The sequence below is a fragment of the Chiloscyllium plagiosum genome, unplaced genomic scaffold (genome assembly GCF_037043375.1).
Source record: "Chiloscyllium plagiosum isolate Xiang-an unplaced genomic scaffold, Cpla_swu_hap1 HiC_scaffold_3, whole genome shotgun sequence".
NCBI classification, from domain to species: Eukaryota; Metazoa; Chordata; class Chondrichthyes; order Orectolobiformes; family Hemiscylliidae; genus Chiloscyllium; species Chiloscyllium plagiosum.
Genome location: NW_028270141.1, coordinates 149,278,063 through 149,290,331, shown reverse-complemented (window position 1 = coordinate 149,290,331; position 12,269 = coordinate 149,278,063). Strand labels below are relative to the sequence as shown.

Genomic DNA, 12,269 nt, shown 5'->3' with positions numbered 1-12,269 from the left:
TTGTTGGTCAACATGAAGGGACAGAGGGAATAGGCAGGCGTTTGGAACTCAGTCACAGACAGCCATGATCGCTGGCAGACATTAGAAGGGCTGAATGGTCCTGACTGCTCCTATGTTCCTAGAGACATGGGAATTCTTCCAGGAGTAAATTACAGTTCAAGCAATGTCATTCAAACTGATTAACGGGTCTGTGTACGATCTGACTGACTGTAAATTAGCTTTTGCTAAACAAGCATGACCCCAAGGTCCCGTACTTCCCGCGGGAGCCTGTGCCCCACATCCTGAGCCGCCTCCGGAATTTTCGTTTTGTCCCTTTTAAGGACGTAAAAAGGAGGGCCCTGTATAGACTGCTGCTGCACACCGTCCACCTCTTCTCCCTCATCCACCGTCCAGACACGCCTTGGCGTGCCCATTTGCCACCGGGCGGTGGGGATCCCCAGTGGAGGACTCTCTACGCGGGAGTCCTCCCCCTTTCTCTCGGGGATCTGGGGTGGAGGGTGCTGCACGCAGCAGTCCCCTGCAACCGCAGGTTGCGGTGGTTCACGGACTCCCAGCCCAACTGCTTGTTCTGTGGCGCTGTGGAGTCTGTGGACCATGTGTATATTGTGTGTGGGCGTTTGCACTCCCTTTCTGATTTTCTTAAAAACCTTCTCCTCTGTTTTTGGTTGCACTTCAGTCCCATGCTCCTGATCTTCGGGCACCCGGTACGGAGGAAGGAGGGCAGGTCTGAAGACCTCCTCGTGGGTCTGCTCCTGGGTCTGGCCATCAACAGGTCCAGGCAGCCGGCCGTGGAGGGGGTCATTAGGGCCGACTGCCTGCCCCTCTTCCGCGGTTACGTTAGGGCCCGGGTGTCCTTGGAGAAGGAGCACGCGGTGTCCACCAACACCCTGGAGTTGTTCAGGGAGAGGTGGGCGCCGCAGGGAGTGGAGTGCATCATGTCTCCCTCCAACTCTGTTTTGATTTAGTCCCTGCCCTCCCCTTCACTGTTTTGATCACACAGCACTGCCCTTTGATGTGAAGGGCAGTGTTTGTCACTGGCCACCCGGGTGTTTCCTATCTTCCTGGTGGTGGAAACTGAATAAAGATTTGTGCACTTTGTGTAAAAAAAAAGGAAGACAAGCATGACTTCAGTGATTGGTGGGGCAAACTCAATGGGCTGAATGGCCTCCTCCTGTTCCTAATGCCTTACGGGTCAAAACAATGTTACTTCAAAAGACTGAAGTTCTGAAGGTTCAGCGTTCCGAGGGTGAGCCACAGCTGAGTCAAAACATTAAGTCTCTCTCTCTGTCTGTCAGTCTGTGTCTCTCGTCTGTCTGTCTGTCTCTCTCTCTCTCTCTGTCTGTCTCTCTCTCTATCTGTCTGTCTGTCTCTCTCTCTCTGTCTCTCTGTCTGACTCGCTCTCTCTCTGTCTCTTTCTGTCTGACTCTCTCTCTCTCTCTCTCTATCTCAGTTTGTCTGGCTGTCTCTCTCTCTCTTTCTCTCTCACTCTTTCTCTCTGTCTCTGTCTGTCTGTCTGTCTCGGTCTGTCTGTCTGTCTCTCTCTCTCTGTCTGTCTGTCTCTGTCTGTCTCTCTCTCTCTTTGTCTGTCTGTCTGTCTCTATCTGTCTGGCTGTCTCTCTCTCTCTCTCTCTCAATCTGGATTAGTGGTGCTGGAAGAGCACAGCAATTCAGGCAGCATCCGAGGACAGGCAAAATCGACGTTTCGGGCAAAAGCCCTTCATCAGGAATAAAGGCAGAGAGCCTGAAGCGTGGAGAGATTAGCTAGAGGAGGGTGGGGGTGGGGAGAGAGTGGCATAGAGTACAATAGGTCAGTGGGGGAGGAGATGAAGGTGATAGGTCAGGGAGGAGAGGGTGGAGTGGATAGGTGGAAAAGGAGCTGGGCAGGTCGGACAAGTCCAGACAGGTTGAGTTACTGGAGGTTAGAAACTAGGATGAGGTGGGGGAAGGGGAAATGAGGAAACTGTTGAAATCCACATTGATGCCCCGGGGTTGAAGTGTTCCGAGGCGGAAGATGAGGCGTTCTTCCTCCAGGCGTCTGGTGGTGAGGGAGCGGCGGTGAAGGAGGCCCAGCACCTCCATATCCTCGGCAGAGTGGGAGGGGGAGTTGAAATGTTGAGCCACTGGGCGATTTGGTTGATTGATGCGGGTGTCTCGGAGATGTTCCCTAAAGCGCTCTGCTAGGAGGCGTCCAGTCTCCCCAATGTAGAGGAGACCGCATCGGGAGCAACGGATACAATAGATGATATTAGTGGATGTGCAGGTAAAACTTTGATGGATGTGGAAGGCTCCTTTAGGGCCTTGGATAGAGGTGAGGGAGGTGGTGTGGGCACAGGTTTTACAGTTCCTGCAGTGGCAGGGGAAGGTGCCAGGATGGGAGGGTGGGTCGTAGGGGGGCGTGGACCTGACCAGGTAGTCACGGAGGGAACGGTCTTTGCGGAAGGCGGAGAGGGGTGGGGAGGGAAATATATCCCTGGTGGTGGGGTCTGTTTGGAGGTGGCAGAAATGTCGGCGGATGATTTGGTTTATGCGAAGGTTGGTAGGGTGGAAGGTGAGCACCAGAGGCGTTCTGTCCTTGTTGCGGTTGGAGGGGTTGGGTCTGAGGGCGGAGGTGCGGGATGTGGACGAGATGCGTTGGAGGGCATCTTTAACCACGTGGGAAGGGAAATTGCGGTCTCTAAAGAAGGAGCCCATCTGGTGTGTTCTGTGGTGGAATCGCTCCTCCTGGGAGCAGATACGGCGGAGGCGGAGGAATTGGGAATACGGGATGGCATTTTTGCAAGAGGTAGGGTGGGAAGAGGTGTAATCCAGGTAGCTGTGGGAGTCGGTGGGTTTGTAGAAAATGTCAGTGTCAAGTCAGTCGTCACTGATGGAGATGGAGAGGAGGGACTTGACACTGACATTTTCTACATTGGGGAGACTGGACGCCTCCTAGCAGAGCGCTTTAGGGAACATCTCCGAGACACCTGCATCAATCAACCAAATCGCCCAGTGGCTCAACATTTCAACTCCCCCTCCCACTCTGCCGAGGATATGGAGGTGCTGGGCCTCCTCTACCGCCGCTCCCTCACCACCAGACGCCTGGAGGAAGAACGCCTCATCTTCCGCCTCGGAACACTTCAACCCCGGGGCATCAATGTGGATTTCAACAGTTTCCTCATTTCCCCTTCCCCCACCTCATCCTAGTTTCTAACCTCCAGTAACTCAACCTGTCTGGACTTGTCCGACCTGCCCAGCTCCTTTTCCACCTATCCACTCCACCCTCTCTTCCCTGACCTATCACCTTCATCTCCTTCCCCACTGACCTATTGTACTCTATGCCACTCTCTCCCCACCCCCACCCTCCTCTAGCTAATCTCTCCACGCTTCAGGCTCTCTGCCTTTATTCCTGATGAAGGGCTTTTGCCCGAAACGTCGATTTTGCCTGTCTTCGGATGCTGCCTGAATTGCTGTGCTCTTCCAGCACCACTAATCCAGAATCTGGTTTCCAGCATCTGCAGTCATTGTTTTTACCTCTCTCTCAATCTGTCTGTCTGTATCTGTCTCTCTTTCTCTCTGTCTGTCTGGCTGGCTGTCTGGTTGTCTCTCTCTCTCTCTCTCTCTCTTTCTGTCTGTCTCTCTCTCTCTTTCTCTCTGTCTGTCTGTCTGGCTAACTCTATCTGTCTGGTTGTCTCTCTCTCTCTCTTTCTCTCTGTCTCTGTCTGTCTGTATCTATCTGTCTGTCTGTCTCTCTCTCTCTCTCTTTCTCTCTGTCTCTTTCTGTCTGTCTGTCTGTCTCTTTCTCTCTCTCTCTTTCTCTCTGTCTCTGTCTGTCTGTCTGTCTCTATCTGTCCGTCTGGCTGTCTCTCTCTGTCTGTCTGTCTGTATCTGTCTGTCTCTCTTTCTCTCTCTCTGTCTATCTGTCTGTCTCACTCTTTCTCTTTCTCTGTCTGTCTGTCTCTCTCACCACCATCCAAGGCAAAGCAGACCACCACCCTGGAAGGACCCCACCGTCAGCCCCCACCCTGATGGGGAGGATCAATCGCTATATCAGCTGGTCCCCAGGAGGGAGACGGTGAGGGAGCGAGTGTTCCTGCAGAGAGCAGTATGAGGTGCCAGATCGGCCCTTCGTGCTGCCATTACTCAGGAATGTTCGGATATTTGAAGCTGATTCCCAGGAAAATAAGGAGCATCAATGACTAGAGACAGTTGGGAAAGTGGAGTTAAAGCCACAATCAGGAAATTGGGAGAGGAGCTTCGACCAACTGAAGGGCCCATTCCTGCTCCACTCCTTATAACCGAGGGGAGGGGGGATTGGGGAATATGGATCGGGGTGATTGGGGAATCTGGATCGGGAATATTGGGGAACATGGATCGGGGGGATTGGGGAATATGGATCGGGAATATTGGGGAATATGGATTGGGGGGATTGGGGAATATGGATCAGGAATATTGGGGAATATGGATCGGGGTGATTGGGGAATACGGATCGGGAATATTGGGGAATATGGATCGGGGGGATTGGGGAATATGGATCGGCAATATGGACCGGGAATATTGGGGAATATGGATCGGGGTGATTGGGGAATCTGGATCGGGAATATTGGGGAACATGGATCGGGGGATTGGGGAATATGGATCGGGAATATTGGGGAATATGGATTGGGGGGATTGGGGAATATGGATCAGGAATATTGGGGAATATGGATCGGGGTGATTGGGGAATATGGATCGGGAATATTGGGGAATATGGATCGGGGTGATTGGGGAATCTGGATCGGGAATATTGGGGAACATGGATCGGGGGGATTGGGGAATATGGATCAGGAATATTGGGGAATATGGATTGGGGAGATTGGGGAATATGGATCAGGAATATTGGGGAATATGGATCGGGGTGATTGGGGAATATGGATCGGGAATATTGGTGAATATGGATCGGGGGGATTGGGGAATATGGATCGGCAATATGGATCAAGAATATTGGGGAATATGGATCGGGGTGATTGTGGAATATGGATCATGAATATTGGGGAATATGGATGGTGGGGATTGGGGAATATAGATCGGGAATATTGAGGAATATGGACCGGGAATATTGGGGAATATGGATCGGGGTGATTGGGGAATATGGATCGGGAATATTGGGGAATATGGATCAGGAATATTGGGGAACCTGGATCGTGGGGGAGTTGCGGAATATGGATCGGGAATATTACAAACTATGGATCAGGGGTAGATTGGGGAATATGGATTGGGAATATTGAGGAATATGGATGGGAGATTGGGGAATATCTATCGGGAATATTGAGGAATATCGATCGGGAGATTGGGGAATATGGATTAGAGACAGAGGGAATTGGGGAAAATGGATTAGGGACAGAAGGAATTAGGGAATATGTTTTTGGGGGAGGGGATTGGGGAATATGGAATCAGAGGGTGATGATGGTTGTAGTGATGTTGGTGATAATGATGGTTAAGATTACAGTAGTCATGTTGAAGGAGTTAGTTATAATGGTTATGGTTATGGTGGTGATGGTAGTTATGATGTTAGTCATGTTGATGGCGATGATGGCAGTTATGGTGGTAGTGGTAGTAATGGTGACTACGATGGTGGTGATGGTGGAGGATATTATTGTTATGGTGATGGTTGTTATGGTGATGGTTGTTATGGTGATGGTAGAGAATATGATGGTCGTGATGGTCCTGATCGTTGTGGTCCTGGTGATGATGGCAACGCTGGTGATCACTTCAGGGAACATCTCCGGGACACCCGCACCAATCAACCACACTGCCCCGTGGCCCAACATTTCATCTCCTCCGCCCACTCTGCCGAGGACATGCAGGTCCTGGGCCTCCTTCACCACCGCTCCCTCACCACCCGACACCTGGAGGAAGAACACCTCATCTTCCGCCTCGGAACACTTCAACCCCAGGGCATCAATGTGGACATCAACAGTTTCCTCATTTCCCCTCCCCCCCACCTTACCCCAGATCCAACCTTCCAGCTCAGCACCGTCTCCATGACCTGTCCTACCTGCCAATCTCCCTTCCCAACTATCCACTCCACCCTCCTCTCTGACCTATCACCTCCATCCCCACCCCCATCCACCTATTGTACTCTTTGTTACCTTCTCCCCAGCCCCACCCCCCCCCCCCCCCTCACATTTATCTCTCCACCTCGGAGGCTCCCTGCCTCTATTCCTGATGAAGGGCATTTGCCCGAAACGTCGATTTTCCTGCTCCTCGGACGCTGCCTGACCTGCTGTGCTTTTCCAGCACCACTCTCATGTAGACTCTGGTGATGATGGTGTGTTTGGAGTACATTGTTTTAAGAACTATATGGAAAATACTGGATGATTTTGGAATATTTTGAAATCCAGTACATTGGGAAAAGTTTTAACATGTGATTTCTCCGAAACTGAAGTCAACAGTTTCTACTGGAAAACACATCACATTGGAGAAGCAGCCTAGCAAAGCTTTCAAGGCGATACGATAGTTCAATGCCTTAATTATTGAAAAACAAAAGATTGGCTTCCAGGAACCCGTTCTGCAGACTCAAAGTCAGAGGAAGAAAGACACCACAGAAGCTGTCAACCTCCCTCATAACATTCTCAGAACCTCCTGAACTCTGATTGAATTTCCAACTTCCAGTACTCCTGTCTGCCTAATCAAATCTGAAGGCGCAGACTGTGCCAATTCACAGAGACTAGAATCTCCAGCTGTCAGCAATTCAGCTCTATTCACAGGAAATCCAGAGGCTGTGACAAACCATCTCATTCCATCGTTTGCTTTCAGAGTCCTGATCCACAGAGTTCATTTCCTCAATTTTTCCTTTCCTTTTTAAGAAACATCATCTCTGAAGGGACTAAAGGAAACGTGTCGGTATGTGGGACGAAGGAAACGTAGATTTAATTGCAGGTGGGAGCTTTGGCATTACTCAGAGTTTGTTACTTGTTCTGAGAAAGAAAAGTGTTCAAAATAAATTATGTCGAGGGAACCTGGCAGAGATTCCTGCAGCAATAGCTGTAAAGGAGGAGGCGAAAGGGAGAGGCTAGGTTTGTGAAGTTACAATCACAAGGGAAGTAAGAACATTTCTGGAGTAGTGGCTGACAAATCTTCAGGTAAATATCGATCTGATCTGAATGTCTTGAGAGGTGGAGAACATAGTAATAGACATGTTGGTGTTAGTTTTCCAAACTTTTCTAGATTCAGAAAAGATTCCAGTGGCCAGCAAAGAACTAAGGGGAACTGTTGTATTCAACAATGTCGGGAAACAGAAAGCCAGAAACTAGAGATGGGTTAGCCTGAGGGAAATGATTCGAATCGATCATTTCAGAGAGCGTCACCACACACTTCGAAAAACTCAAGATAATCAGGAAGAGTCTGCATTGATTTGTCAGGAGGGAAACAATGTTTGACCAAGTTATCAGAGTTCTTTGAAGAAGTAACGTGCTTTGGATAAAAGGGAGCCTAGAGATGTACTGAAACTGGATTTCTAGAAAGTAATCAGTAAGCTGCCACTACTTTAGAGGCATAGAACTGTACAGCATGCAAACAGACCCTTCGGCCCAACTCGTCCATGCTGACCAGGTATCCTTAATTAACCTTGTTCCAGATGTAGGTTTGCTCGCTGAGCTGGAAGGTTCATTTTCAGATGTTTGACACCATAACCAGGTAACATCTTTAGTGAGCCTCCGGACAAAGCACTCCTGGTGTGTCCTGCTTTCTATTTATATGTTTGGGTTTCCTTGGGTTAGTGATGTCATTTCCTGTGATCATGTAATTTCCTGTGATGAAGTTATTTCCTGTTCTTTTTCTCGGGGGTGGTAGATGGCGTCTAACTCGATGTGTTTGTTGATAGAGTTCCCATTGGAAAGCCATGCTTCTAGGAATTCTCGTGCATGTATCTGATTGGCTTGTCCTAGTTGGATGCGCGACCAGGTAAAATGCATCCAGACACCCTGGCCACTCTCCCCTACGTCAAAGACATCTCAGAAATGACTGCCAGACTACTCAGACCCCTTGGCATCATGGTAGCCCACAAACCCACCAACACACTAAAACAGCAGCTAATGAACTTGAAAAATCCTATACAGACAACAAGCAAAACTAATGTCATTTACAAAATACATTGCAAGAACTGTAACAAATGAAATGACATCACCACAGGAAATGACATTACCAACCCAAGGAAACCCAAACATATAAATAGAAAGCAGGAAACACCAGCAGTGCTTTGTCCGGAGGCTCACTGAAGATGTTACCTAGTTATGGTAACAAAACGCCTGAAAATGAACCTTCCAGCTCAGCGAGCAAACCTACATCCAGAACCTCAACCCGAGCTACAAATCTTCTCAAAACTTGTTAATCTAGTCCCATTTGCCAGCATTTGGCCCATATCCCTCTAAACCCTTCCTATTCATATACCCATCCAGATGCCTTTTAAATGCTGTAATTGTACCAGTCTCCACCACTTCCTCTGGCAGCTCATTCCATACACGTACCACCCTCTGCGTGAAAAACTTGCCCCTTAGGTCCTTTTTAAATCTTTCTCCTCTAACTTTGAACCTATGCTCTCTCGTTCTGGACTCCGTCACCCCAGGGAAAAGACTTTGTCTATTTATCCTATCCATGCCCCTCATAATTTTGTAAACCTCTATAAGGTCACCCCTCAACCTCCGACGCTCCAGGGAAAACAGCCTCAGCCTGTTCAGCCTCTCCCTATAGCTCAAATCCTCCAACATCCATGTACCCAGGGTGTAGGGAGTTACATATTAACATGGAGAGAAGATTACTGGCCGGCAGAAAAGAGAGAGTATGCATAAATGGGTCTTTGTCTGATTGAGAGGATGGGGGTAAGGAAACTCTGCGCTGGGACTGCAACACTTCACCATTTACATCGATGACTTAGATGAGGGGAGTACACAGCACAGGGAGCCATATTCTCAAACAACACTGAGCTCGATGGGAAAGTACATTGTGAAGAAGATGTAAGGAAGTTACAATTTAAAACAGAAAAAGCTAGAAGAATTCAGCCAGTCTGGCAGCATCTGGGGAGAGAGAAATAGTTAATGGTTCCAAAGCGAACGGACTGAATGTGCTCACCCTTATTGTCTATGTTCCCTCCTGCGGTTTGACCGCTGAGCCAGGCGCCCTGGTGAGTGGACAGGGCCCATTTCTGCTGGTTTGCACCTCTCAGGAAGTCGGGGGTTAAATTACAAATCACCAGCTGGGCAAATTGTGCCTTAAAGTCCTGCATCGCCAGCCTGTGGAGAGAAAGGGAAGTGGAATGGGAGGCACTGCAAAAGTTCAAGCCGGATTTCTGATCAGGAGGGAAAGGAACAGTGGGACACCCGTGCTGGCTCTGATGGAACTGTTTGGCAAACATTTTCTCTTCCTGCTGTCCCATTCCCTCTGTCCGCAGCATTACCAGATGAACGCTGAGCTGGAGCCCTGCCTCCCCCGCACACTCTGATGTGTCGGCTCTCTCTGTGTCCTGGCCTTACCAGAATGCCCAGTTTTAATCACCTCCCTACTGGTGGCCATGTCTTCAGTTTAGTCCTCAAGCTCTGAGCTTTCTTCCTAAACCCCGCGACCCTTTCTACCTTGATTTCCTCTCTGGGGAGTTCTCCTCATAAACTACTTCCTGCCCTTGTATCTCAGCAGGCATCAGTGTTAAATGTTAGCGAGTTTTGAGAAGATTTGTGGCTCGGGTTGAGGTTCTGGATGTAGGTTTGCTCACTGAGCTGGAAGGCTCATTTCCAGACATTTTGTCACCACACTAGATAAGTGAAGCACTGCTGATAATTCCTGCTTTCTATTTATATGTTTGGGGTTCTTTAGATTGGTGATGTCATTTCCTGTGGTGATATCATTTCCTGTTCTTTTTCTCAGGGGGTGGTAGGTGGGGTCTAACCCGATGTCTAACTCCCAGTCGACTGGGACAACACATCCATCCTAGGACAAGCCAAACAATGACACGCACGAGAATTCCTAGAAGCATGGCATTCCAACCAGTACTCTATCAACAAACACATCGAGTTAGACCCCATCTACTACTCCCTGAGCAAAAGATCAGGAAATTACATCACCACAGGAAATGACATCACCAACCCAAAGAACCCCAAACATATAAATAGAAAGCAGGAATTATCAGCAGTGCTTCACCTGAGGCCCACTGAAGATGTTAACCAGTAGGGCGACAAAACATCTGGAAATGAACCTTCCAGCTCAGCAAGCAAACCTACATCCAGTGTTAAATATATACGGCAATCACATTTATATTAGAGTTTGGATTTTGAACTAGTGGCATGGGAGCTTTGGCCTCATATGTACGAAGAGGTTTAATGATTAACTCGTCAATGTTTCTGGAATTATGATTTGTTTTTAAAGCCTGCATGAGAGCAAGAGAACCCCTGAAATATTTTCTTTAGTATCGTGAGTTTTAATGATCGGATAGAGGAAACTTTGAAAAGAATTAGCTTGCTTGTGGTGAGAAGAAACTGGAATTGATTAATTGTGCTGAGGAAGCTTGGGTTAGTTGGGAGAAGTCATGATTTATGTTAGATGTTATTAAGTAAGAAACAAGTTTCACCTTGTAGAAAGGGGTTAGTTCAGGGCAGGTGGAACCAGTAAAACTAGTATATGCACAATGGATGGAATGGCCTCTTTCTGCACCATGCAAATGCTATGATTCAGAAAGTTAGGAAACAGATTACCGCATTGAAAGAGTTTGAATTTGAAATTCCAGATCAGAAGTATTCTGTTAGAACAGGGAAAGGTTATTTGAAGATGATTAAGTCGAAGCTGGCTTATGTGAATAGTCAAGAAAATGGCAATCAAATTCTCAAGACCAGGAATTAAACAAAGTAGTGACGTCACAGCTGTGGATGGGATAGAGACAGGAACTGTCTGGTCCAGATTACTGAAAAATGCTTGTGTTGGAATTATTTGGTATTGTATTTTACCATTTGTTTTGAAATCTTCCAATTTTCTAAATATGAGAATACTTCTGTTTATTCTATTCTAATAATCCTTTTTCTAAGTAACAAACTTCTGTTTTCATTCTAAAACCAAATCTGCGGTGTAGGGTATTTGTGTCTCGGTGTAGAGTATTTGTGTCTCGGTGTAGGGTATTTGTGTCTCGGTGTAGGGTATTTGTGTCTCGGTGTAGAGTATTTGTGTCTCGCTGTAGGGTAGTTGTGTCTCGGTGTAGGGTATTTGTGTCTCGGTGTAGAGTATTTGTGTCTCGGTGTAGGGTATTTGTGTCTCGGTGTAGAGTATTTGTGTCTCGGTGTAGAGTATTTGTGTCTCGGTGTAGAGTATTTGTGTCTCGGTGTAGGGTATTTGTGTCTCGGTGTATGGTATTTGTGTCTCGGTGTAGGGTATTTGTGTCTCGGTGTATGGTATTTGTGTCTCGGTGTGGGGTATTTGTGTCTCGGGGTATGGTATTTGTGTCTCGGTGTAGGGTATTTTTTGTCCCGGTGTAGGGTATTTGTGTCTCGGTGTAGGGTATTTGTGTCTCGGTGTAGGGTATTTGTGTCTCGGTGTAGGGTATTTGTGTCTCGGTGTAGAGTATTTGTGTCTCGGTGTAGGGTATTTGTGTCTCGGTGTAGAGCATATGTGTCTCGGTGTAGGGTATTTGTGTCTCGGTGTGGGGTATTTGTGTCTCGGTGTAGAGTATTTGTGTCTCGGTGTAGGGTAGTTGTGTCTCGGTGTAGGGTATTTGTGTCTCGGTGTAGGGTATTTGTGTCTCGGTGTGGGGTATTTGTGTCTCGGTGTAGAGTATTTGTGTCTCGGTGTAGGGTATTTGTGTCTCGGTGTAGGGTATTTGTGTCTCGGTGTAGGGTAGTTGTGTCTCGGTGTAGGGTATTTTTTGTCCCGGTGTAGAGTATTTGTGTCTCGGTGTAGGGTATTTGTGTCTCGGTGTAGGGTATTTGTGTCTCGGTGTGGGGTATTTGTGTCTCGGTGTGGGGTATTTGTGTCTCGGTGTAGGGTATTTGTGTCTCGGTGTAGAGTATTTGTGTCTCAGTGTAGAGTATTTGTGTCTCGGTGTAGAGTATTTGTGTCTCGGTGTAGGGTATTTGTGTCTCGGTGTAGGGTATTTTTTGTCCCGGTGTAGAGTATTTGTGTCTCGGTGTAGGGTATTTGTGTCTCGGTGTAGGGTATTTGTGTCTCGGTGTGGGGTATTTGTGTCTCGATGTGGGGTATTTGTGTCTCGGTGTAGGGTATTTGTGTCTCGGTGTGGGGTATTTGTGTCTCGGTGTAGGGTATTTGTGTCTCGGTGTAGG

General features: G+C 48.0%; 1 protein-coding gene across 1 annotated transcript in view; it reads right to left on the bottom strand.

Moving 5' to 3' along the window:
- LOC122548527 (calpain-2 catalytic subunit-like) overlaps positions 1–12,269 on the bottom strand; it is a 123,352-nt gene that overhangs the window by 39,496 nt on the left and 71,587 nt on the right. The window contains exon 10 of the mRNA XM_087976803.1: positions 9,085–9,245. Within this exon, the coding sequence (XP_087832929.1) occupies positions 9,085–9,245 (161 nt within the window). The remainder of the gene's footprint in view (positions 1–9,084; positions 9,246–12,269) is intronic.